The 27952-nt window shown below is 38.0% G+C and overlaps 2 protein-coding genes and 1 long non-coding RNA gene across 5 annotated transcripts; all 3 read right to left on the reverse strand.

Moving 5' to 3' along the window:
* Window positions 1-106: 106 nt before the first annotated feature.
* LOC103975854 (rab GTPase-activating protein 22) lies at window positions 107-6388 on the reverse strand. 3 transcript variants are annotated; one of them, XM_009390981.3, is made up of 6 exons: window positions 5887-6388; window positions 3097-3232; window positions 2942-2991; window positions 1810-1863; window positions 1565-1604; window positions 107-1486 (listed from the first exon to the last, which is right to left on the reverse strand). In XM_009390981.3, the coding sequence occupies exons 1-6, from the start codon at window positions 6072-6074 to the stop codon at window positions 353-355; spliced, it is 1602 nt and encodes a 533-aa protein (XP_009389256.1). In that variant the 5' UTR covers window positions 6075-6388; the 3' UTR covers window positions 107-352. The 3 variants fall into 3 exon arrangements, with proteins under 3 accessions (XP_009389256.1, XP_009389239.1, XP_009389247.1); XM_009390964.3 differs by having other exon boundaries at window positions 107-1604; window positions 5887-6387; XM_009390972.3 differs by lacking the exon at window positions 5887-6388 and adding an exon at window positions 5631-5876 and having other exon boundaries at window positions 107-1604.
* A 2214-nt stretch (window positions 6389-8602) lies between these two features.
* LOC135609145 (uncharacterized) lies at window positions 8603-10338 on the reverse strand. The gene is made up of 2 exons (XR_010485689.1): window positions 9899-10338; window positions 8603-9360 (listed from the first exon to the last, which is right to left on the reverse strand). It is a non-coding gene; the product is annotated as an uncharacterized LOC135609145 (long non-coding RNA).
* Window positions 10339-11498: 1160 nt separating this feature from the next.
* Window positions 11499-26530, reverse strand: LOC135610444 (sphingoid long-chain bases kinase 1-like). Its single transcript, XM_065104955.1, has 9 exons — window positions 26254-26530; window positions 24652-25210; window positions 24191-24562; window positions 21774-21867; window positions 21655-21692; window positions 19486-19632; window positions 17191-17290; window positions 12628-13574; window positions 11499-12062 (listed from the first exon to the last, which is right to left on the reverse strand). Exons 2-9 carry the CDS (start codon window positions 25075-25077, stop codon window positions 11913-11915), a joined length of 2274 nt encoding a protein of 757 aa, XP_064961027.1. The 5' UTR covers window positions 25078-25210; window positions 26254-26530; the 3' UTR covers window positions 11499-11912.
* Window positions 26531-27952: the final 1422 nt, after the last annotated feature.

A 27952-nucleotide genomic window follows, 5' to 3' on the forward strand; every position in this document is an offset into this window, starting at 1 on the left:
TTTCCAGCTATGTTATCCATCTTGAACAAGATTGCTACATGTTCTATTCATCAATTATGCAAACTTTAAAGGTAAAAAAGAAAAGACCAGTACCGGACAATGGTGGTTATAAAATGGGAAATGTTTCTTTGAATCATTGGTACAATATGTAAATCCACTTGAGTGAGTCCAATGTTGCAATTGAGCAGTTTTTGCTAATCATGGCTATCAGTATATGCCTGGCTGAAGCAACTATTCATGTCTCTCAGAAGAAGACATTGTGGAGGAATTAATTCAATTAGAAACTGCAAATAACTAAAGACTATGACTGATGGGTACAAATGGTACCAGAGAAGAAATGGAGAAACAGAGGTCATTCAATTTTGTCATGCAGGGTCACCACCAAGTCATGGGCATCATCCAAAAGCTTCCAGATATCCAGTTGCCCTGTCATGCTGTTGCACTCTCTTATGATTTCATCCATGCTGCTATACCTCTCAATGATCAACTTCCTCTTCTGCAGCACCGACGCTGCGATGGCGTAGAGCAACAGATCATCGGTGGGAGGCACACGTAGCCTTATCCTCCCCCATACTGATTTCCCGATCCCTGCTCGAATTGCTGCCTGGTCTGCCCACATCACCTCCCATAAGCACAGAGTCTGCTCAAAGGTTAGCTCTCTTCGGAACATAACCACAACCATTCTGTACACAAAGAAGCAGTCCTCGGCTTGAAGCTTCTCCAGATGCCTATAGAGATGAGAATCCTTGGATTTGATGATCTTGGAGACGATGTTCAGTTGTCTCTTGATGCCCACCTCATCAAGCCTGAAATTATGTCTAGCTTTCCTCATAAACCCTACAAAGCACCAAAACGCCATATGATCCTCCTCCACGATGGCAAGTATGGGAGATAGAAGGTCGCTCATTCCTTGGCAGTAGCCTATTTCAGGATCGTAGAGTGCATATGCCTCTAGTACAGCAACCAGTCGTGCCGCATGGTACACTCGGCATGGCTCCAAGTGGTCATAGTCTTTCAGACCAACAGCAATAGCAGACTTGAAAGCCTTGTCTTTGGAGACTGCAGCTTGAGCTGGAGAATACGTTATCCAGTCAGCATTAGCTCGGATGGCATCTAATCGCATGATACGCTGCCATGTTGCAAAATCCTCAGCTTTTCGATCAGATTTAATGTCTTCGCCCATGACTGAATCAATCTTGGTATGCTTAGGATAAGTTCCAATGCATCCTTCTGCCCTGGAGGACATCAGAATGCTTCCAGGTTCTTCATCAGTGGAGTACTCGCTCTCAGAAGATTCTGTATCCTCAGCAGATGCATCAGCATGGGTTATTCCACTTTTGTCATCTTCATCCGGTATAACTAACCCGGAGGCAGGTGTTTCCTCGCTCACTCTCTGCTCCAAAGTGTCATTACGCGGGCTACCTCGTTCAGTGGAAAGGGATTCTCTGGCACTAAAAACCTCTTCGGAGCAAACAGAATCACGTCCCTGTATAAAGCTGGGACTGTCAGCATAACTTGTTTTGATTATTTCATTTAACTCGTCACCATCATTGCTGCGATTTACCATTTGCCGACATCTTCTTCTTAGTTTCTCGTATTCTTTCCTGTTATGAAACCAGAAAAGAAACAAAATGAGCCACCTCCAAGGCTGGCAGGTATTAATCGATTTATATCTGTATCCAAGTCGAACAATGATGAAAGGTAAACTGACAGTTCAAGAAATGGAATTTGGGACCATCTTGTTATGCATAAATTAAAACAAGGGAAGAGAATTAAGAACTGAATTCACTTAGCAAAAAGGCCAAGTACCTCTTTTGTGCTTGAATGGCCTTTCTATCAACCTTTGAGCTCTTTAGGTCATATCTGCACAACAAAATAAAAAGTTCAAATTTAATAACATGCTTCAAGCAGCTCCACACAAAGATTATATCAGTTCTAGTGCTTAGATAGACATAATAATTAATAATTCGTCAAATGCCTCGAGTCCAAACAAAAATATCATGTTTAGCACCCAGAGACCAATATTATGACTTCCATTTGCTACACATAATTCTGCTTATTGCATCGAAGTGACAGAAATAAGCAGCTTCTTGCATACTAATGCATTAGCATTCAAAAAGATATAACATTTCTTAGCACAAGGACTATAGTACCTTTCTTAAGAGTGCTATGACCATTTTTACATGATCCACATAATAACACATCACACAAGAATGATAATGATACCAATAAGAATGAGCTATAAATAAGCTATTGAGAGTCGTAAAATAATTAGGAATTTACTATGCAAATATAAACCGTGTTGCAAGCCTCGGCTTGCTGGAAATGTAATGTGGTTTTGACAAGATGCACAACTAGTCACACATACCAAACAAAAGAAGATTATTTTTCTAGAAGTTTAATAATTATTTAAGAGATTAAGCTAAGAGAAACTATAGGGTTTACAAATGTCTACTAGCTGAAATAGATTGATTTAATTTTAAACAGATAAAATAAAAGAAACTAAATGCAGCAGAAGCATCAAGAATGGTGCAAATGCTACCAAGAGGTATACTCAATGTTTTGCTTGAAGAACGAAGAGAAAACATAGTATCAGATGACAGTTAAAATGATGTGTTTACCCAGTTTCGCATCAAGAAGAACATATCTATCACTCAGATAGATCGGTGACTCGTTTTCACTTAAAGGGGGAGATTACATATTAAATCCTCTGAATATTTTATCCATTAACCTAATGGACAACTAACAACACTCAGAAGATCAATAAACCAACAATTTCACATAGAAACATTTTGAAAAGATGGTTTAGACAATAATATAATCATAGAATTTGAAGATGAAAATTAGGAAATACCAAAATAGATGCAATTTGAACCTTATCTTATAACAATTTCAGAAGCATTGCATAGAAAAATTTCAAAAAGATGGTTTAGAATCTCACACTCCAAGAAGGAATGGCCAGACTTCAGCCCTGATGCTAGGATCAATTCCCTGAAGCATGTGTAAAACAACTGCTTTAATCGACCCTTGTCAAAATGGGTCAAGACAACTAAGATAAAGTGATAAAAAAAAAGATAAATTATAGTAGGAGCTTACTCCACTGCGAACTTTCTTTAGAAATTTCACCCCTCCATCACGGAGCTTTCCATCCGATGTGAAAAAATTGTTCCACTGCTGCTTTGTAAGTGCATGTTTCCTTTTCCTTCGAGACCATGGTGACCTAAGGCTTCCTCTGAAAATTTGCAGTGACGTCACACATGAAAAACATTAAAGAATGAAGAAAGGCAAACAAATTAAAGACAGATGGCCATGTCACTACCACTCACTTACAACTGAAGTGGCTGGGTACTTTTCTAAGATAGCCAAGTATAGAATTGTGAAGTCAAAGCCATTAATTAAACATGTTATAATTTAATCTGCAATTTTCATGGCAGCAACTTCATAGTCAAGAGAGACTAGGACCTAAAAAGGTGAAGCTGAAGAATATTAGGCCATAACTTCTTTTCAATGGACGAAAAAGATAGATACTAAAGATAATTATCCATGATCAAGAATAGAATATTGTTAATCAAAACAGATCTGCCTGTTTACAGAAGTCTAAATTAGGAAAAGGCAGCACAACCAATGTAAATCAAAGGACAGACAGATAGCTAAGTGCCTTCTTCATTGTCCGGCATGCCACCATGTAAACGCAAGCCAACAAAAGAAAAACAACCAAGTAAGAAAGAACGGGAGGAAAACCAAAGAAAAGAAGAAAGAATTCTATAGAAACACGTCTATGTCCCATTGCGTGCTATGATGATCCCTATTCATTTTTTGAAGGATATCATGGCATGAAGTTTGTGACTCTCAAAAGCTAACATCATGGTCGGGCTGAATCAGCCTCTTGTATTATGCTAAGAATTTCAAGCAGTATATCAATGAACTAAACAAACCCAAAACCTTTCAAATATTAGTTCAATCAGAGATCCTAGACCAGTCATTGACCTAATCTGGCAGTAGGCTAGCATGTATGGGCAATATGACATGATGAATCAAATTCCTCAGCAAGCTGCAATACTATCTATATAAGTGCCTGAAACAGACTCTAAGCTGGAGTCAATAGTCATTTTCGGTTGGGATACCAAAGATTGCATCGATCATAGGCCACTTTCAGTTGATTCAACAGGAAGTATAAGGTTCTTTAAGTCTAAATACTTTAGTCGAAATCAGACTAGTCCCTGGAATGACAATAAGCTGGCAGGCTGGCTTTTCCATACATCCTTCAACCTTTTTGTCTTTGCCTATGAGTCCTCTGACTCATACATTTCCTATCTTGTCCATGCCAATTTTATCTTATGACCCATCCGTTCATGTATTTAGTAAATTTCACACTAAAATAAAAGTCCACTTGTACAATGTTCTTCATTCATACATTCTGTGTAGAGTGTAGATGAGCAGATGACTAATTATGGTCGGCAGCTATATCCTCTAACCCCTGTTTCATTGACTTTGCAGTAAGGTGGGGCAAAAGATCACATTCTTCACCGCTCTAAGCTAAATGGGTAATGTTGACACTTGATATAACACATGATAAGGCTTTTTTATTAGGTTCACAATTTTTTTTCACTTGTCCAAACCTACAGAATTTACAATTTTGGTTGCTTCATAACTTCACATTTATATTTCTATAAACAAAATCATACTGTTATAATACTATTATTTTCTACACACATGGTGCTTAAAGTTTCCTTATTATTGAAATTTTCTAAAACATTAATGAGATTTGACAATTTAACCAAAACTGAAACCAAAATTGCAGACCACAATGCTAAAATGCAACTCCAAAAGAGACCATCCCCACTGAACATAAAATACAAGAATAATCACTTGTTCAAATAAGGTGTTGGCAGCTGAGCAAGATTAACACAGAAAAATTGGAAAAACTTCAATAGTTACTGAAGGTACTGAAATGCATCCTAATGTCTCTATAATAGATGCAGGTGAGTCTTTAGTATTTACTGTCAAAATGATTGATTTGTATCCTACAAAGTACAAACAACCTAGAAAAGAAAAGAATGACATCATAACAATTTGATAGCATATCATTTAGGCTAATACAGTATTAAACAGAACTAATGATATGATTCATGCTTAGCAGATCTAATGATACAAGAAAACGAAGCTGCCCTTTTTCCAAATCTCTTCAACTGCTAATAAAGTTTGTAGAGCGTTAGTGTTCCAACCGATGAGACCAAAATTACTCTTCTAAACTCTTATTAGAAAGATAAGAGGGCATCAATCAGTGATCACACTACACTGTGGAGATTTATCAATGATCACTGCCCACCAAAAAGAAGGGAAAAGAGACAACGATGGTAGCTTTGATATAAGCGGAATGGATAATTTGAGACTACGGGCAACAACGTAGTGAAACTCTTCGAGCAATTTCATAAGGGAGAACACAATAGAAAGGAACCGAGTGACCGGCAGGCATTTTAGCTGTTATTCCCTTGTTTTTTCAGTTGATTAATTGGGAACAAAGCCGGGATGTTATAGGGAAACTGATCTTCTAGTGAAAAACAAGAAGGTAATCAAAGGCATGGAACAAGAAACCCGCATGAGAAGAGGGGAAAGGAAAGGGAACTCACCGATCAGGAACAGGTGAGGAGGCAACAATGAAGAGCGATCTCAAATGGATCCATGACGACTTAGGCGACGACGAAGATTGTGAAGACGAAGAAGTATGGGATCGTCGAAGGGCGCTCATTCTCTCTCTCTCTCTCTCTCTCTCTCTCTCTCTCTCTCTATCTATATCTCTCTCTCTTCTAAAGACTCGATTTTTAACCTCCTACTTCCTGAGAGGTGGGGGAAAGAACAGGAAATGAAGCGCCTTTGGCTGTTTACCTACGAGAGGATATGACAAGGGTAGCGGCCAGGGCGAGTCCGGCCATGGCCGTCACGCCGACGACCACTACTCCCTCATGCCACCGCTCGCCTCCACCGGGGCCGCCCCAGATCCACGCCCCGCCGTCACCCGCCGCACTCCCAACCAAGTTCCCGATCCCACGCTCCACCCAGCTCCAAGCCCACATCGATCGCCCGCCGCCACCGCCCCGCAGCCTCTTCCAACCACCAGTCCCAACCGCACTGCTCTCTTGTGTGTGTATCTGTATCACCCTTTATGGAGACCGGGCGAAATCAAACAGAGATCAGGGGCAATTGCGGCAGAACAGAGCCAGAGAGGAAGCAAAAAGAAGAGCTTGGTGTGATGGTATGGGGAGCAGAGAAGGGGGGAGGCTTTAACTTTTGTATGTTCAAAGAGAGGGGCAAGGGGAACATGTGTTGATGGCCTGTGAAAGCCAATCTACAAAAGAGAAAGAGTGGGACAGAAGGAACTCTCTCTCTCTCTCTCTCTCTCTCTCTCTCTACATCAATGAATGCACTCCTTGTCTCTTTGTGTGGTTTTGCTTTGTTCCTTCCACCAACCCTATTGGAATCAAGAAAGAGAGAGAGAGAGAGAGAGGAGTGGGCTGGCCTGCTTAATGTTGAGATTTTGGCCCAACCCAAATGACTTGAAGCACACAAAGGAATTGAAGAGTATGTCAAATAGTTTGTTGTTGGGCTTATTTCAACTTGAAAGAGTCTTTGGGTTCCTCCAATCAATTTCATAAGACATGATTGATGATGATATTGTCATATCAACTTGACAAAGATAGGGATATATGTCAAAATAAGTCTGCTTGACTGAGTCTTAGTGAATTAGAAATGGATCTTTAGGTCAATATTATTGACTTAGTTACACAAAGACTTGTGCTTCCTACAACATTAATATCTGGTGGTTAGCATCATATTGTCTGAGTCTTTCCACAAATATTTTATATGTAATTCAATATGATGGAATGTAATTATTTTTATTTTTTTTAATATTTTTTTAATCCATCTCAAATAATCGAGACTTACGTAAACGAATGATGTATGTCAAAGACAATTCATCAATGGTGACATGAGACTTGAAATATCATAATTTCTTCTAATTTATATCCGAAAATATAAAGTGATATTTATTTTTCTGTATTATTTGTAATCTAATAGAAAAAAATATTATCAGCATATAAACATCAGGTACTACTTTCTTTAATTAGTGAAAAAATATTTCTCTAATGATAGATACAAACTCAGAGCAAATCAATCATTATGCTCAATACTTTTTTGTCCGATTCCTTTTCGTTTTATGATCATTAATTTTTCTACTTCCTAATTCTGAAATGTAGTAATTAATCTCACCTAATTAAAATTTAAAAAAAATTGAAGTCTGAAATATTATGAGCGAAATCTTTGAAAAATATTTTTTAAATTTTTTTCATGAAGTGCCTCTCATTTCTTGAATTCCTTAAGAGTGTTCTATTTTTCTTTTGTCTTAAATCTAGAATAATTTTTTCTTCTCTTTCTTATGAATAGGTGCATGAATCGATCTAATTATAATATTTTTACACTTAGTGTATATTTATTTTTTTGATATTATTAAAAATACTGTAACATAGTAATTATAGTGTTTTCCTTCTTTTTTTTTAAATACTATAACAAAATGTGAAAATATTACGGATTGATTCAACCTATGACCCGATCTATAGGAAAAGATAAAGAAAGAAAAAAGAGATGACAAAATGATAGGTGTTGAGAGTCTTTCATATATTAGTTTAAGAAAAAGTGTTGTTAGAAAATTTTACAAAAAAGAGTCAATTTTAAAAAATTATTATTATTTTTTTCAAGAATTCACCATTAAAAAGAATCCTATTTTAGAGAGGCCTTTCTGATATAAGATCTTCTTGTCTTTGTATGGATTTTATAAATTTTGTTTCGGATCAAAGTATGTAAAGTTAATAAAGAAATTAAACTTGCAATTATCACCAAAGAAAGTGCAATGACATTTTAACATATATTTGCAACTTCATTTTTTGCTCTAAAGTGTCTCCTAAAATTCATATACTCTATAAGATTAATTTTCAGAGGACGGACAGTAAGCAACAAGGTCGAACGACATCGATAGGAAGAGAAAGAGTATTGCCACCAATCGAGAGTATCGATAGAGAACACAGGACAGCGACGACGTTAGCAAAAAGAGTGAGGTTGTAAAGAAGAAAAAAAAATTGATAATATTATAATATAAATAATAAAATAAAATTTTATTATTTATTAAAAGAGTTATAAAAAACAAGGGATTATCAATAGTAATCATTCATCGTAACTTATCATATTAGAATCATATAATCTCTCCACTCAAACACCAAAAGTATCCTAAGAATTTTTGTTTTTTACTTTTTTTCAAAGGGTAGATAGTGAAGACTATCCTAAGATTTTACTATAAGATTAAGCTCGATAAAAGAGACTTGCTTATAAAGTTTAGTTAATCATTGATGGTCTCATTTGCAAGAGGTTCTTAAAGACTTACAATTCTATGTAGGTAGTTTCTTCAGGGTTTTCCTTATAGCAGATAGCTAGCTCTCTTTGAGCTTAAGACATATAGATAGAGGAGACTTGAAAGCATGGAGTTCCACTTTAACTAGCAATCAAACATCAACTCTTGCTGCAGCAAATTCAATGTGGTTAGGCAGACAAAAAGTGCGAGAAGAGAATAATAGATCATGATAGCTGAGTCATCGAGAATTATAAAGAGATCCAAATTGTCAAGGCTTAGAACATGAATTAGCTAACATAGCAAGTACAAGAAATCTCAGGAACACATGATAGTGTTAAAGCAAGTCACTGTGAAGTCAAAACAGGCAGAACCTTCATTCTTTTCCACATCCTTCAGTGTCTGTAGAGAAGATGAAGAAGATGAAGAAGAAGAAGAAGAAGAAGAAGGAAAAAGCAAGCCAAGCATCACAGTGCCACTTGTTTTCCTTTTCTTGTGTGTGTGCACGATCTAACATTCCTATTCCCATCCAAGTGTGAAGAGTTGCAATCAGCCATGGAAAGTTGTGGACGTGAGACTCCCATAATAAAGCATATCAAAATCCAAGATAAAGCTCATATTCCCCAACGCACAAAAGGCATCACTCCCCATCCCAAGAACATGCCTGATGGTAAGAGAAGGAGCGAGCAAGAGTCGAGAGCTTCCTGCCAAAGAGAGAGAGAGGTTGCCATCACCATATTCCCATGGTGTATACACCAATAGGACAAGGTTGCCGGTGAACGACACCACTAAGCTTGTTTCTCTCTAACCCTAACATGTTTGACCGCAGGACCTACTCATGTACTGTGATTAAACAGCTATCTGCAAGTACTGTCGGCATTAGCTTTATGGCTCATTTTCCTATGGTGTCTTTTGCTCGATGTTCTTCTTCTGTCTTGGGGATGGAGAAGAGGTGAAATGTTGTGCTATGGGAATAAAACAGCCTCAATATTCATCATGACATATAGACAATTTAATATGATAACAAAGCAATCCAAGCAAATTTTAGAACCGAGAGATGCTTTCCTTAGTTCATGTCATGTTCTTTTCATCAAGTGGAAATTAGCATGAACAAAGAAAAAAAAAGGAAAGAAAGAAAACAAGAGTTTGATTAACCATTAAAAAATCTGAATTTTATGCAAAAAGATCTTCATTTCCATAAAATGAACAGAGAAAATGGAAAAGGGTGCAATAATATTTCAGAAGGTGATCATAAAGAAATGATGGCAGACTTTTCAACCCATACTGCCCGGAGGGAATAAAGAAGTGAAAGGAAACAAAAAGAAAGCAAGAGAATGAAAGCTGGTCAAACTTAATATCATTACACCAATCTGCTGCTCCACATGTACCCTTAGAACCTAATCACAAGACAACCGAACGAGCGAGCTATCAAGAGAGAGAGAACAAAGATCATATCACCACTCAAACAAGCAAAAGGAGAAGCGAAGTCGTAAGCCATCCAACCTGCAGATCTGCGATTCAAACATATGCAGTGAGTTGGTGGAGACGGAAGCTGTGATTGGGGGGAATGAAGCCTGGTCCGAGGTCTCTTCCACAGAGAGGTGAGTCGAAAGTGTCCTCGAGCCAGACAACATTCCCCTCAAAGAAAAACTTCCTGATTTGTCATCTCTCTCAACCCTATAGATTTGGAAGAAGCAAACAGAGTCTGGATCGCAATTATACGTGAAATTATAAGTGTAAGAGAGAGAGAGACAGAGAGGAAAAGAACAAGAGAAACAACAAGAGTAAAGAAGAGAGGTGAAGAAGGTGAGACAAAAGAAATGGAGTAGCAGTGGTCCAAACCCTACGACTGACGTTTGGGATAAGACCATCTCGACCTCATGAAAGCCCATCTTCTCTCTCCTTTTATAGATGGAAGTCGTCTCTCGGTCTACAAGACAGTACAGGCCTCTTCCCAGCCATCCTTTAGCTGCATCTGGACGGTGTGCAGGGATCATCAACAACTGAGAGTTAACGTATATATACAGACAACATGGAGGGGTTGAAGTGAGGAGAGAGAGAGAGAGAGAGAGCGGCAGAGGTTGCTTTGATCAATGTGGCCGTCATCATGGAATTTACTGTTTTGGAAAAATGTATTCCTCTAAAAGAGTCATCAGATATTATAAATCAATATGAATGCCTCACAGCATATGCTTTCGTTGATGAAAGAGATGAGAAGTGCTCCAAAATAAACACTTTTTATTCCTCCGCAGGGAGTATACTGCTGCAGGCAACAGATACTTCAGCGTATTCATCCACCTAAAGAAGGGGTTCTCTTTAAATCATACGGATAAAATTGATTGAAAGCCCATTTTTCGTTCACAAAGTCAAAGAACAAATATATCCATCGCCGACATGCAGCCATCTATCTTTTGACTATTCCCCGATTATTTTTATGTCAATTCTGGCAGATATTCTCAGCATCGACTCAGTTTGCGACAGAGTCAAAAAGGTTCAAATGTGTTCTTCATACAGAATAAGAATGGAGCGGATTTCTACATCAAATAGTAAAAGATGGTCTAGGAATGCATTGCAATATCTGCAGGTGTCATCATGTATGCCAATAGTATCCACTGACCTTTCCAGGTGGCCTACTTGTCCAAAGCCAACATGTAACTTCGCCACCATCGTTAAATCACAGTCCCGCTCTCATCTGACAGTGATACAGAAGCTACAGCATTGTGGAAGATGAAGCAAGTACAGCAAAGTAAGATTCATTTGCCATACAAGAGAGAGAGAGAGAGAGAGAGAGATTCTCTTATCCATAGGTTTGGTTGGACTAGCTGTATGTAAGTATATATGTTGTGAAATAGGGCCCGTCCATTGGTGGTCTGAGAACCATCAGTCAATTTAAGATTGGAGTGCCATGTTTGATGATTCCATAGCTTTAATAGGTGCATGTGTTGGAGAACAGTAGCATCATCTAAATGTTTAAATGTTCATAACATATGGACATGTAAGATTGTATTCATGGTTCAAGGTTTTATTAAAAGAAATTAATAAGAGGTTTCAGAGTGCAGATGATGTACATAATCTGTCTGTCTACATTTGGTTGTTTCCAATGTATATAAATATATAACCAGAATGTCATAGAACATGGTGTTGAATTAGCATACAAATACATAGCTGTTCATGCAAGTAGCATCCAGAGAAGTGCTAAAATATACAAGTACATACAAAAAAATGAACTCGGGTTTCATCTAATAGACTATTAGGGGCAGAGAGAAAAAACCTGTAACAGAAGGGATGGACAGCAGGTGGTGAAGAGAAGCAAAAGGTGATTACCGATTTAAGTGACGGGGAAAAGAAAAAAATTGATTGCTCGCCGTGCTTCAAAGGCACTTAAATATACAGAGACCTACAAACAAGCGGCAGATCCAAGTTATAGTAGAGTTGACTGCTCCGAGTAGTTAGTTACCACATCTCTTATGAGTCGTCGAAGCCAAAAAGCCAAGGACTCGTATAAACACAGCAACTACTATGCACGATCCTTGGCAGGGCGGCCAATCAGTCTAAACTGATCCGGTAGCAAGGAACAAAAGGCTTGTCCATCAACATGAATAAGTTCCCCGTCAATACCACACCCACCGTTCGTGTTTGCAGCAGGCCTAAGCTTTACAGACCTCACCTGCAATGTCAAGAATAAGGTCTCATGTCTGTTGAAATTTGATAGCACAAAGAGCTGAGTTCATGATGGTGGTCCAGTCACCATAAAATAAAGAACTATGGAAACAGATGCTATTATGAGCAGAAGGATACTACATTTTCCGAACAAAAAATTTAAAATCAGAACATCCATATCATAAGCAGATTAAGTTGTTTGTAATATAAGATATAAAAAGGACATAAGAGCAGCATTGAATAAAGCAAAAAAGAATTATTAAGTTTGAATTGTTAAAACTACTTTCCGCATGCAAAGCAACTCCATTTCTAATTGTTTTACATGCTTTACCATATCTGGCAAAAGCAAATTAAATCAGCATTCGACAAATACATCTCAAGAAACTCATGAAGAACATCAAAATCTACTTTTGGCAAGCACGAGAAACTAAAAGGAAGATCAGAAGAGGCTGGGTTACCCCACAAGACAATTTTCTACAAGAAACAAACATAAGTTTAAAAACTGTACTAAAGTACTAAACATAAAGAAAGATTCTATGCTTGAGAGGAAATAAAGAGTAGTATTGCTATACCTTAACGTAGTCAACATATGGCAGAGAAAGATGCCGACCAAACTGCAAGTACATAAAGAATCTCAACAACCTCATTCTTCCACTCCCATTGATCAATAGCAAATCCAAACTGTTATCATCATGCTCTGCTTTTGGTGCAACGACCTGGGAACTTAGACTCTGAACAGTTTTGCATGAATGATTGCATACCAAAACAGCAAGAAATTGGCCTTTTTTAACAACCCACTTTTCATCTAAGCTTGGAACAGGTTCCTTCTTCAACCCTAACTCTATGTCATCAGGTGGCCCTGACAACTCAATGGGATTCTCAGTTTCCCAGTTAGGCTCAGTATCCCACTTTGGCTCAGTATCCCAGATAGGTCCTGGATCAGATATTGTTGATGATATGTCTTCTTTGTCATACAAAGCGGTGGGTGCCCAAGAACACCTGGCGTCAGTTGTAGCAGTCATTCCAGTCCAACTTCTATCAGTTCTAGATTTTGATCTGGTCCTTGGCCAGTTAGAATTGACAGACAAGTGAGGTTGGGGGTGAAGCACTTCATCTGGCTCAGCCACTAAATTACTTCTCCCTAAAGATAACCGTTTTACTTTTGGATTAAGTCCACGGACATACTCTGATGGCTCACTGCTTGCGATTGTGCTACCAGTAGCATCCACATCCCCTCCAGACATTCTACTTGGACTCATAATGGAGTCAATACTAGACAAACTAGATGCTCTGGTAAGGCCTTCTTTTCTTGACCTCCGCATTATGTCTGTATAAAAGTCTGACATGTCAATTTTTTGTTGATCTTCTGAGCTTTTTCCTTCTGCATTTATCACCTGAGCCTTCGGGAGATACTCCAAGTCAAAGTTGTACTTTGGCAAGCAAAGAAACTTAAGAAACCCAGCCACGAAATAGCGCAAAGGACCAAAGCGTTTCTGATACTTCTCAGAGAGCTCCAGAACTGCATGGTTTATAGCAAAATAAATCAAGATACAACAATCACTAATTAGAATTGCATATTGACTACGATTTATTAACAAAAAAATCTGCATGTTCATGCATAAATAATTGCAATTTAATTTACATAGAGGCAGGATATCTTGGACAACTCTGTTTGTGGTTTCTTGGCATGCTAGATGGTAGGACATTGTACTTCTACAAGAACTAGCATCACTTGGTGACATACACATAAAATTTTGAACAGAAAATATGTAGTATTCAAACTATTGACACTAGCTCACCTTTTTCTGGAAAAGGAAAAAAAAGAAGTATACATCAATCGAGAGCTGTGTTTAAAATAAACTTCATTGACATTGCCTATCTGACAAGAAAAAGAAGCAGAACAGAAAAAAGTAACATTTACTACTCATAAAGTTAACAATTTGCCAGCCATGAAAACTAGGCCAGAAGGGACTTATCCATAGCATGGAAAACAAAGGCAATACAAGATTTTGCCTTTTTGTTTTATTTTCAAATTAGTACTCCATTGTTGCCGAAGAAACATTATTCTGCCCATCACCATTGCTTATCGACCCAGGGATGTCAGTTCCAATGACTTCAAAGTGCAAGAAGTCTCCGCTTTATCAGTCGTATACATTATAACTATTCCATCATGGTTCACATAAAAAGGGCATTAGCATGTGGCCTGGTATTTTGTTCTCATGGTTTCCTAAGCTAATATAAAGTACTTTAGACTTTAACAGTAACCCAAAGTGTTGGATAGAAAACATATACACAACAATTCTGTATACAAAGATTATGCTGATTATCTTAGGCAAATGCTCCAAATACTGCACAAAACTACGAATAGGATAGTTTAATGAAATTAGTTAACTCAGTGACAAAACAGCAAGGGGAATGAACTACTAGACAACAGTTGAACCTCAAACCACCCATGCAAGGACCCCAACTTGGCTGATCCTAAACAATGTTGTTTTGGTCAGTGATTGAAAGAGGCGCTCGGGCGAGGCGAGGCGAGGCAAGGCCCGAGCGCCTCGCTAATGTCCCAGGCGGCGCGCTTCAAACAGGCGCCGCCTGGGCGCTCGCCCGAGCCCAGGCGTTGGGCGCTTCGGGCGAGCGCCTGGGTAAACCAAGTGACCGAACCAGGATTTTAGGTCTGGTTCGGTCGTTAGTTGGTTCAATCGAACCAACTAAACCGATATAACCCTTACCCAACCCTAACCCGCTGCCGTTGCCGCTCCCGATCTCGCTGCTCGTCGCTCCTGCTCCCGCTGCTGCTGCTCGTCGCTGTTGCTGCTCGCGCCTCCCGCGAGCCCTCCAGCTGCTCACGCCTCCCACGAGCCCTCCCGCTGCTCGCGACTCCCGCGAGCCTTCCCGCTGCTCGCGACTCCCGCGAGCCCTCCCGTTGCTCGCGACTCCCGCGAGCCCTCCCACTGCTCGCGCCTCCCGCTCCCTTTCCCTTTCCCGCTGCCGTTCGCCGCTGCTTCCTCGTTTCTCCGTCAGGCTCAGTATTCAGTATACTCTTAATATTAAGTTTATTTGAATTTTGAAATGATTAATTTTCAATACTGTTAATAGATTAATAATATATTATTTTGATTTTAATGTTGCTAATTTTTATTTTGATGTAAAATTTTATTGTTTTGAATTTTGAAACTTTTTGTTAATGTGACATTGTGATTTTGTATCTTAGATTTTCTTAATTTAATAGCATATTTTTATTTAAAATTTTAAATAATTATATTTATTAATTATATTATATATTTTTATATGTTAGCGTCTCATTTCGCTCGGGCGAGCGCCTAACGCCTCGGGCGTTTTTGGACCTTGGCGCCTTTTGGCACCTAGCGCTTTTTAAATCACTGGTTTTGGTCTGATTTTCTATTCATGTTATCTTCGGACATTATATATATATATATATATATATATATATATATATATATATATATATATATATATATACACACACACATATATATATATACATATATACATATATATATATATATATATGTATATATAAACACACACACACACGTTTTTTAGTTGCTATTTAGGTCGAGTTTGGTCATAATTTAAGTTGTGTTCGAGCCTTATTTTAGTTATAGACAGGTAGGTTGGGGAGTGCTTAAGCTATTAAGATTTATGCTTAGCAAATTCTAGATGTGTCTTTAGAGAGGATATTGTGGAAACCTGAGACCTCGAGAAAAAGAAACTCTTTCCCTGAAACTTATTTAAGTTTGCCAAATATGACGTATAAGTCTGAGAGATTATTGTTTAGTATTGTTTATTTCTTTACTGTGATAGAAAAAAAGTCTTTTAGTAGTGTGTTGTGTCTTCTCTCTCTCTTTAATCCTTGGGAGGCCAATTCTCCTTGAACTGGAACTGATAGGGAGGGTCATATCCTATCTCAGAGAGATCACAGAAGCCATCTAATTGGTTATCCCTTGTACTTTAGTAAATAAATTTAGTGTTTTCTATAGCTGCCACGAACATCCTCACTAGCATTGCAGGGTGGCTTTCCTAGTAGATCTAAACAAATATTCTTGGTTTTTGGCATGAGAACAAGTAGATACCATTCAGGCATGGTGTAGCTCTATGTTATGACAGTTGACATATGCCCTTATGTTTATCAGCATGTGCTTTTACCGTCCAATATAAATCCAAATCTGACCTTAACCATATGTAGGCACAATTGACATGAACAAACATCGCACAGGTTGAAACCTTTCTAGCCCAGTACATCCCAGATATGTGCTGACACATGCTAATTGACACAACCATTGGGTCTAATCTGACACAACCTAAAGAATAAGTATAACAGATTAACTGTGCTCATAACCATCTTGCCCAGTTTATATATGAATGTTCCCTAACCTATATTGAACCCATAACGAAGGAGTTGCAACATCCAAAAATTAGATAGAATAACAAACCCAGTGCTCAAGGCTCCTGCCAAATGGGGTTTGGGAAGGTGAATGTATCTAGCCTTACTCTTGTAATTACAGAAACTATTCCTGCGACTTGAACCTCGATTACCTATGTTGCAGACAAGCAACCTTATTATGACTTGAAAACTCACCCCTAGATGATCACCATATTCAAATTATCTTATCTAGAAAGATTTAAAGTAGTCATTATTTAAACACGAAATATTCCCATTTAAAATGATGTCTTCATACTTTTTTCCTCCTAATTAAACATAAGAATGTGATAAACATAGATAACTGATTTTTTCTGAATATTATAATGGCATGACTGAAGAAGCAATGTGTGTATCTTCAACAAGGTACTAGGAATAGCCACTCAATAAAAGAAAGATAAAGATTTGGTAAATCTAACTCACAAAATACAAAATTAACTAGTTCCAATCTGGGGAACACAGATTGGCTTGCCAGAATCACTCATCAACAATATGGTACCATAGTGAAAGAGTAGAGGTTTTAAGAATGTGATTACCAACTTTGTAATCAAAGTTCGCATAACATATAGCAATTTGTTTATTGTGCAAAAAATATAGGTATAGGTAGCATAATAGATAAGGGGTAATGCAGCAAAATTGACGATAACTACTATATTGCCAACAAATATCCAGCATGATAAATTAATGAAATTACCATCACTGAGAAAACCAAAATATGAAACTGTTGTCCCATAATGAGTTATCCCATTCTGGATCCATTTAACAGTAAGAACATCAGTAGCAGTGAGTCCCCCCTGTATTACAGAAAAAAATAAACCATCAAATATGAGAAATAACGGCATAAATTTATAGGAGACATAAACAAATGTTCAACAATGGTATACTAAACTCTGAACTGAACAATCCAACACCATCAAATCATGATCTTGATCAACATGCCAGATCCATTCAGAGAACGTTTCCACAGCATCATTTTGCAAAGCGATATCACTAGTCGAACCCTTGGCCTTTCACTAATTGCTCATCTAATTCCAACCATAAACCTGGATCCTTCAATTAATTTTGTTTCACATAGTCATGCTCTCAACCTTATTTTATTTCAATATAAAGCTGAAACTTACAAAAATTATAGTCATCTTCAACTTCTTCCTCTCTAATTTAAACCATTGACTCAGCATTCACACCTTACCCATGCACATTTACATGAAAATTGTTTGTTGCTTTAAACATAGCTATGACGGAAACCTGGGATCTGAGAGGTTACCTGTGGTCACAATCAGTTTAAGGAATTAATGGAAGCAAAACTCTTATAACTAAGAACACACTGGTGGCTCTGATCAATACTAGGGAATTGATTTAAACAAAGATCCAAGACCAATAGCATGCCTGTGGGTCTGACTGTCAGTCAGAATTAAGCCTGCTTGTGGTTGCAGTCAGTGCCAAAATAATAATGGGAATAAATCCTAAAACGAAGAGCATGCCTATGGCTGCAAGCAGTCTCCGAGAATTAAAGGAAATTAAGATCTTAAAAGATAAATTTGGTAGTCCTCTGTTTTTCTGTCACCACAGGGACCCCGTCTCTGTATCTCCACAATACTACCATGCAACGCTTACTGTTACAGAACGTTCTATATCTTCTAGAATTGTTTGTCTTCAGCTAACAGTGGTGTGGCACACCATCTTAGCAGTAGCACGGGATAGTGGCACTGCAACAGTCGCTACAGCAGATCAATAAAGGTATATCCTCTCTTTTTTTCTCCTCCCAATAATCTTCTGCTAATTGGCCAGAATCAGTCCCAACAGGCAGGTCTATTTTTCGTTTACTCTTGCCCAGTTACAGATTCCAACCAAGTCTAGCGCATCTACCACACCCAGTGTTCTTGCCGTGTCTTGTCAACACAGGTACCATACAAGTTTCTTAATATCCTAATCATATAGTCAAATAAAGAAGTGCCAAGATATGGGATCCTACGTGCTACTCTGTTGAACAAAGATACAAAAATGTAACTTGTGTAAAGCACTCAAGATGAACTGGGCTTGAAAGAGAGCTTTCCTTCCTAGATAGATAAACTACTCACTTAAAATTTTACAGCAATAGACATTAAAAGCATTGTATAGTGCACACAATATAATACTACACAAAATATCTGGACAAAGAAAGGCACATATTTGTTGCTGATTTTAGTGAGACACCTGGCTATAAACTTGAAATGGCACATTTACCTTATCAAAGTATATAATAAAATAAATAAATGTCTTGTTCCTCTTGTGATCCAAACACCTTAAGATGATAATACTGAATAACCATGAAGGTTTCACATACGATATGTTGGCTTTGAATTCCATTGAGATAGTTCAGGTCATTTACATGTATTTGAATAATTGGAGGAGAAAACATGTGTCAATATCGTGGAGATGTCTGAATGTATAGTGCAAAAGCTAGGATCCATTCATCCCCTTTTATCATTTTTGCAGGTGTCCCTGACAGAACCCCTTATAGATGCCCTTGTTAAGCAAGCAGCAAAACACAAGTTTGCTTTTAGTTCACCAACAAAAAGGAATATCATTAATCCAAGAGAAAGTTGGAAAACATGACTTGTCCTTATGCAAGACATAACAAAGAATTCTCTCAAACATATACGCAATTCAGATATGCATTATGGAATGTTCCTAATATATTAACATGTCAGACCCAGTTAAGGCATCACCTTTAATGGCAATGGTTGCCTAGGCCAAAGCACATAACTATATCTCTTTCTATGTCTTTACACACACACACACACACACACAGATAATCAGGATCATACTAGGTCATATCTTGTTTTAGACATCATTATATCAACAGAACAACATCAGAAAATTTTTTCTAGTCTGACACGTGATTATAATTGGTTCAAAAACTTGAGAATTGCATATTAGTAAAAAGAGGAGAACGAAAAGGCAACATAAAGCTTTTATGTGTTGTATTTCTGTACTAACAATACAGTACCTTTACAATGGCCATTGCAGCAGAAATAGGATCTCTAATTCCCAAAACAGTCCAAATGAGTGAATTATCAGAACCAGCAGGAATGACACCAATCGGAATAGAAATCGATTCCTTTTGGTTCTCTCTACTTAGAAGACCATTAAGCACCTGCATCATCATTTAAACTACATATTTAAATAAGTTTTTTAAATAAACATCACAACTATATTTCTACATATGCATTGTAGATAAAATAATCATAGAGGGGTAGATGATAATTTCAAAGAAATGTTAAGCAAATGACTTCTGATGTGACTTAAAAAAGCATGAGTGAACTGCTAAAGGATTTTTCAGGTTTAAAAATGTTTAGATATCTGATACTTAGAAATTAGAATTATCAATGCTGACAGCAATAACAAACACTAAAACTTGAAGCAAAACAAAATGCTGAATGCATGAAGAACTTCTATGCGTATCTATTCCTAGATAGCCTCCCATCTTGGCATACTTGAAAGGCATATACATTGTTGGGGCAAGAACAAAGAAACAACAAGACCATCTATGTTAAGATGCTGAAACACATATGATCAACATTTTACGCAGACAACATTTTACGCAGATCATGGAGAAGTCTAGTAGAAAATCATCTATTACATGAATCATGAGGAGAGCTACGTGTCGAGTACACAACCAAGATGAAGGAAAAATGTAATGCCAATACCAGAATAATAAGAATCAGAAAGGAAAAAGGAATTATTCTCTTTTCGTTTTCATTTGACTGTATCCTAAGAGTACTCCACATGCATGGAAAATTAGAAAGATGGGAGATTTATTATTCACTAGAAGGACAATAAATATAAGCCAGCAAACATGTAAGAGAACATACTATGCCCTGCAATCAGATGAACAAAAAGGAGGAAATCATAACCTAGTGAAGGATGAAATCTATAAAAACATAAAGACATGAGAGAGAGGGGTGAGGGGGTGAGGAGAGGGAGATGGAGACAATTAAGTCAACGAAAAAATAACAAAAAGGAAAGGTTTTTAACTATGATCAAAGAATTAAAATCTTAACTAGATTATGAAAATTGACTATGTCAATTATGTTAACATAACTGACCATCTTCCACATTTTATCCTTCGACTAGGTCTGCAAACTCCAAGATATGAAGGCTTCTTGGAAGAATAGGAAAATTTTTTGTGACCAGATTCAACTTGAAGTCTCACTAGTAAAAATGAATGATAATTCTTTGCAAAGGCAACCAACGCAACTGAGGACCTTCCAAGAACTTAAAAATCAGTCGTAGTGTAAGATCAACCACCATGGTCATATATTCAATATCATCAAACCAAGGAAGCGCTGTAGTGTAAGATCAACTTCCATGGTTATATTCAATATCATAAAACCAAGGAAGCGCCGTCAAGATTTTGCTTTAACTAGTGAAAAATTCAGAGACAAGGAAATTGCAATCCGATCAGCAATATGAATGTTTAGACTGGTGGACTACATTAAGGTTGAAGCAGGGAGCAACAAACTATAATGGAAAACAAGAGTCCAAGGTACCACATCAATGGCGAACTCAGAATGGAGCCACTTACCATAGGAGTAGACCAGACTGTGAAATGTTTTTGTATATATGTATGTATATATGTATGTATATATATATGTATATATGTATACATATGTATACATACATACATATACATATATACATATATATATATATATATATATATATATATATATGTAAGTATGTAAGTCTTGAATCCATATGGTTAGATATCATTCTCTTTATATGAAATAAATTTAACCAAGTGGATAATTAAATGTTTTTTGTACATAGACAAGTTGATATCATTCACACTTCACATATAGAGGTATTTTATGCATAACTATATTAATAGGTTATCATAAAATTATATTTTTAACAAAGTATTATTATTTGTCGATTAGTTTGTTAGTACTTCAACTAGCAATTGACCTCTTTCAGAAAGAGGAGAGCACTTGCTTGCATTTCTCCCAGGAAAATTAAGGCACAAGTTGCTCTTAAACCTTGCAGATTCATTGAATAAGCTTTCTCTTTAACATTCTTGATTTCTCAAAAGGTTAACCACATTATCTCAGATAATTTGCGCAAAGGGAACTCAAAGCATATGGGCATAAACAAAAACATGGTAAAAATAACTAACCTCATTAACAATTCCATCACCGCCAACACATACAATTCCTGAAAGAACATTTTAGACACAACAATGAGGACCAAAATGGTTAAGAGAAACGTTAAAAAAAGTGAACTTGAGCTACATACCATCAGGACACATGCTGAAATCAACTGTAGAAGCAAGGTTTTTTGCATGACCAGCATATGTCGTCTTAACTACTTCCATTTTAAAACCTGCAAGCTGTTACCAGCTTTCTATCATTAAGAAAACATACCTAAGAATTATAATGATCGTTATTCATCAAAACCAGGAAGTAAGAAAGGGCAATTTCGATAGCCACAGAAAATATGCTAAATAAGATGGATCTTCCGAGCAGGTACAAGTAATATTAATAAATTATCATGAATCACAACCCAAACCAAAGATGCAAATACATCTGAAAGTATTATGGATACAATAGACCAGTTGCCAAATGCAGTTGTCACCAAATAACAGTGATTTAAAAAGCGCTAGGCGCCAAAAGGCGCCAAGGTCCACAAACGCCCGAGGCGCTAGGCGCTCGCCCGAGCGAAGCGAGGCGCTAAAATATAAAAATATATAATATAATTAATAATTTCAAATAAATAAAAATTAACAATATTAAAATCAAAATAATATATTATTAATCTATTAACAGAAAATTAATCATTTCAAAATTCAAATAAACTTAATATTAAGAGTATACTGAGCCTGATGGAGAAACGAGGAAGCAGCGGCGAGCGGCGGCAACAGCAGCGGCGAGCGGTGAGCGGCGGCAACAGCAGCGGCGAGCGACGGCAGCAGCAGCGGCGGCGACGGCAGCGGGAAAGGGAAAGGGAGCGGAAGGCACGAGCAGCGGGAGGGCTCGCGGGAGGCGCGAGCAGTGGGAGGGCTCGAGGGAGGCGCGAGCAGCGGGAAGGCTCGCGGGAGGGCTCGTAGGAGGCGCGAGCAGCGGGAGGGCTCGCGGGAGGTGCGAGCAGCGGGAGGGCTCGAGGGAGGCGCGAGCAACGGGAAGGCTCGCGGGAGGCGCGAGCAGCGGCAGCGGGAGCAGGAGCGACGAGCAGCGAGATCGCGATCGCGATCGGGATCGGCAGCGGCAGCGGCAGCGGCAGCAGGTTAGGGTTGGGGTTATATCGGTTTAGTTGGTTCGATTGAACCAACTAACAACCGAACCAGGACCGAACCAGACCTAAAAATCAGGTTCGGTCGCCTGGTTTAACCCAGGCGCTCGCCCGAAGCGCCCGACGCCTGGGCTCGGGCGAGCGCCTAGGCGGCGCCTCTTTGAAGTGAGGCGCCTGGACATGAAGCGAGGCGCTCGGGCCTCGCCTCGCCTCGCCCGAGCGCCTAGGCGAGCGCCCGAGCGCCTATTGAAATCACTGCCAAATAAACAAGCTACTTGTCCAGATAAAGACAGTAAAGACAATAAAATAGTCATATATATTCCAACTAAAGTTGCTGCATTAAATTTTGCATGTACCCAGCCCAGGAGAACGTTGCTTTGGCATCAGGAATATTGCTTCATAATTCAGCATAAAAAAGCTAAGTTAATGAAATTCATATCTTTCACCAAAGTTTTGTATCTTGTTCATTTAATTTGATGCATCCTACAATTACTTTAGACCAAGTTGTGTTAAATTTACATAAAAGTTTATGATGCAACTAGTTATAAATATATTCGATCAAATTAAAACTAAGCTATTCACTTCTTGTAGGCAATTGTCATGATGTCCAATTAAGCATTAATTGGTTTAGTCACATATGAAAATTTTCATGTATACTCAAGAATCCTTATTATTCTTCAGAAATAATAGTTGAATAGCTGGCATATTTCTAAATTACATGGTGGCAAGTGAAGCCACAAAGCCATGTAGGTGAGTTGGTAAAAAAAAAATCCAATATTTAAGGTGTATCTTAGTGGTACATAATTAGGCCATATTAGGGAAGAATAAAGATTGACTAAATTCAAAAATTAATTAATTACATAAAGAATTGCAGGGAATTTTACATATATTATTGTAAATATAACTACATTTTATACTTCTACCATACACCTTATGGACTCCAATGTGAGAATGTGAGGCTGAATGACGAGGGAATTCATATATTTTTTAGCTAACTAATCACACGTCCTCCATAGGGTATCCATTGCTGCAGTTCTTCTTGGGTAATGAACCTCAAAGGAACTTCTTCATGATCAAATGAGACCTTCATATAATATTAAAGTATTACATATAATATTAAAGTGAGCTCAATAATTCTCCTCAGCTATGAGCATTAATAACCTCAAGGAACCTAATGTCTCAACATGCTAAAATTCTACTTCAGCATAGATAAATCCTATAATCCAACCAAATCCAGACCTCCTAAAACTAGAAAGAATCATTATTTCATGCTTAAAATAGACTAGTTCAATAGAAATATAACAAAATCCATAATAGCCATAAACAAGTGGAATTTATCAAGGATAAAGATACAGAAATCACACAGAAAAGAACAATTTCCTTTAAATCCTTTATAACAATCAATTTTACTATATATTGCACACCTTAAAAATTGGTTCAACTTTTCCATGGAATACTTTACTCGATCGACCATGTCCAGAGCGAGGATTCAGTATCACAAGTAGGCTTGGGGGACTTCTGCATTTGATATATGGTATATCATACAGAGGTTCATGGGACAGAATATCAGATTCCTGCTTCTTATTGGACATCATGGGATGAGGTAAACAATTTACAAAACATTGCTGATCTGCAAAGCCCTGTATCCACTGAACGGCTTCTTCTGAATTCGAAGCTAAGAAACGGAAGTCCCTCTGAACTCTTTGTGGCTTCAGAACACAAGAAAGTCCACATGACCTCCTTTTAGTAGGATATGCATGGACAGTAAAATGCCTTAAACCAGCACAGTAAGACACCTGCCAAAGTTAAAACAGAACAAAATGGGTCTTAAGCAATGTAAAATGTAGGAATAGCTTTAATAGAATAAAGCAATTAAGATACTTACAGAAATGATATCATCAAGATTTAGAATACTAGAACCCCAGATCAGGGCCTTGCTTGTCAGTTTTGCTTCAAGTTTATCAGGGTTTCCAGTTCCTGATCCTGTTTGCTCATTGACACTAACACTTTTAGCTTTTTTATCCAAAGCAAGCTTCCCAGAGAAAACTTCATACCCTAGCAAATCAGATTTTTCATCCCCGATATCAATCCTGTGCTCATTGGGCTTTACTTTCTCAAGGTCTTCATTTGCAACATCAGCATCACTCTTCTTCAATGATTTTGCTTTGCCTCTTTTGTCTGGGAAAACAATCGGAGATGAATGCTGACCTTTTGTTGTTTGAGACTTTTTGCTGCTCAAACGGCGAACATATTGCTGCAGTGATCCTCTTGGTGAGGTAATATCTTGAGGGTTGTTGGCAGAATTCTGCATAGCTCTTCTTCGACTGGTGCCTCAGGACATGAGTACAGATCACAAATACTGAACAAAGAGAGCAATATCTTACAAGTGACAAGGAACATCACTCAACAGGGCCCATCAGATGTTGTCAGCATAATAACGAATTCTGCATATTACAAATATCTATTAGGCATTATAAAAAGCATGGAACAGAAGTGGAAATTTTATCTACCATGTATTGAAATTTCTGAAATGTAGGCATATCAAAGTTCCCTTTTAAAATATGTACCTTTAGTGCATCTTGGTATAAACGGTGTCCTATAGATTATGTTCTTAAATTGCAAAATGCCTTTATTCTAAGCCATCAATGTGGTCTTACAGATAAGAGGAATTCAGCACATTAGTTGCATAAAAAAGGACAACTACTCTAATCTGAAGCAAACAAGAAAACCAAGAATTTTCGAACATCACATAGTGCTTTGAAAGACCATTAATTTCATACATGGAATCAACTGTCTGCCAAAGATGGGCTTCTCCAACTATTTTACTTGTGCAAACATCAGATGATTCCGGGTGATTTACCAATGTTGATTCTACCAAGGTACAGAAACATATACCTAACCCAATGAATTTCATCTTGACGTATAACTTCAAAGACAAACCGAAACACGAACCTGTAAACAAATTTATTTGATCAATTTTGTTATTGCTCTGGTGTTTCTAAGATTCCCAAATCCAGAAGTTCCAGACCTCCAACAGAAACAGTTCTCTCTGCCTCAAAAACCTTCATCTATCAGAAAAATTACTTTCTTTATGATGTCCTAACAGCATACTTTTAAACTAAATTATCCATAATCATCTGAAAAATCACCATATCAATTAGTGGCTAAATCGCACCCAAGAAAGCAGCACCAATACCCTTGTCAGCTTCAATTTATAGATTCAAATTTCGGTCTTTTCATCCAAATTAATTTCAAGAATCAAGATAATAACACAAAGTTTTCTAAAATAACCTTATTTTTTCTTTTTGCTTAATCCATCCTCCTCTTAACGAAACCTGGGCGTCCGAAAGCTCGGATCGCCGCGAGTCCACATAACTAAAAGATCAACGAGACGGAACCAAATCAAATCCGAATAAACGAAGCATTGACGCGATAACATGCAATTCTCATCAAACGCAGGAGGGAACGCTAATAGAACGAGTCGCACCCGTCACGAAGCTCCGATCCGCGGAGTAGATCGCCCGATACTCGACACTGAATTCAAGAAAGCCTCCACCGCCGCCGATGCCGAATCAGAACGAGGTAGAACACAAACAACGAAGATCCCAGATCCCGCGGCGTCTACTCTGGTCGGAGCCCGAAGAAGAACCCTAAGAACAAGCGGCCGGAACCAGGAAGGCGATGAGACTGAAGGAGAGAATAATAATGGGGAGAAAGCGTCTTGCGAGAAGCCGTCTAATAAGTCGCGTTTCCGACACGAAGCGGCGTTGCGGATGCCGATATCTTTCATTTTCTCTATTTATCAGCCTCTTAGTGTTCTTAATTTATTTATTTAATTCTTTTTTTTTTCTCTATCTTGGAAGGTGGCGAAGGTATCGGTGGCGTCACCGCTCGCCCGCCTTTTTGTTTCCTGCAGGAGGATCCACTCTAAAATATATTTTAAATAATATCTTCCTCTTCTTCTTTCAACCGCTCATATCCGTCAGAGAGGTGCAGATTTTAGTTTGAGCTCCGTTGGCAAAAACTATTACTTGGAGAGGATCCGAACAGGTCTCGCTTTCCTTTTCTCTCTCCTCGGATTATACTATGTTATGTTGGGTGGCTGGTGACGGGGGAGAAGCTTACCGGGCAGAGGATTATATCCCAGGGGTACGGTCACCTAATCCCGCCTGAGACTGAGCCCGCTTCCCCACCCTCGTAGTCAGCGGATTGCTCCGGCGGCCCCACGTGGGCCCGCAAGATTTACCTCACCAATCATCACACGGGTGGATCGGTCAGCGAGACAGAAATAGTAAAAGAAAAGTGCCTCTCTGCGCCCGCTGTTGGAGCGCACGCCATTTACTGTTCCGCCAGCTGTCAGTGATTAAAACTAATGGTACAATGATCCGGCGGAGTCGCAGCAGTGCAAATGTGTTTCGGAGAGAAGGGTGGGGCCTCGGCTTGGATGGGCCGTCGGGGTCCGCGGGTACGGGATAGATTAAAAGGTTCTGAACGGACGGTAGAACCTGGGAATGTGGGATAAATTTGGTGATGGCGATGGAACGGTCGGGTCATATGTGACGTCGACTGCTCGACGGCCGAGGGCACTTCAGTGGGAGCCACTCTGTCATCCAATGACACCCAGGTTGACCGAACCAAGACACGGAGACATGTATTGGGTGATTCGGACAATTAAATTAATATTTATTTATTTTTCTTCTTTTTTTCCTTGAATTAAATGAAATAGTGGTATAGTTGGCACATAATTTCTCTCTCTCACCTCTGAAGAGCAATTTTTGAGTTTTTTGTTTTAATACTTACCTTTGGTGATCTATTGTTAGTAACTAAATATTCTTTTTATAAAGGATAAGTGGATAAAATAAGATTTAAGTTAAAAATATTATGATAATTTATTAAAAAAATTTATCAACTAAACTAATTAATACCTTTCTAAATATGATAAGTAAATCTAGTAAAAATAATAAAAACATGTGAAATAAGGTTTCAAATATGTGAGTTTAATATATTACCATCAAGCAATATTTAAGGTATAAAATATATTGAATCCTAACATTTGGTATATGTGTATGTTATACAGCTACCATACTAATGAGTAAAATACTTTTAATGAGATTTCGAACTTTCAATTTTCGAAAAGTAAGTCATACATCACTATTAAATCAATATTTAAGACATTAAATTATATT

The sequence above is a fragment of the Musa acuminata genome, chromosome BXJ2-4 (genome assembly GCF_036884655.1).
Source record: "Musa acuminata AAA Group cultivar baxijiao chromosome BXJ2-4, Cavendish_Baxijiao_AAA, whole genome shotgun sequence".
NCBI lineage: Eukaryota > Viridiplantae > Streptophyta > Magnoliopsida > Zingiberales > Musaceae > Musa > Musa acuminata.

What these genes read in the sequence shown, in the direction of transcription:
- LOC103975854 (XM_009390964.3), bottom strand. Translation starts at nt 6,074, where the DNA reads ATGTGGGCTTGGAGCTGGGTGGAGCGTGGGATCGGGAACTTGGTTGGG. An exon ending in TAAAGAAAGTTCGCAGTGGA is followed by an intron (nt 2,992 to 3,096) that starts GTAAGCTCCTAC and finishes CACATGCTTCAG; the next exon opens with GGAATTGATCCTAGCATCAG. An exon ending in TGGCCATTCCTTCTTGGAGT is followed by an intron (nt 1,864 to 2,941) that starts GTGAGATTCTAA and finishes TTTGTTGTGCAG; the next exon opens with ATATGACCTAAAGAGCTCAA.
- LOC135610444 (XM_065104955.1), bottom strand. Translation starts at nt 25,077, where the DNA reads ATGCAGAATTCTGCCAACAACCCTCAAGATATTACCTCACCAAGAGGA. An exon ending in TTTCAGCATGTGTCCTGATG is followed by an intron (nt 21,693 to 21,773) that starts GTATGTAGCTCA and finishes ATGTTCTTTCAG; the next exon opens with GAATTGTATGTGTTGGCGGT. An exon ending in TTTTGGTTTTCTCAGTGATG is followed by an intron (nt 13,575 to 17,190) that starts GTAATTTCATTA and finishes TAAACCATGCAG; the next exon opens with TTCTGGAGCTCTCTGAGAAG.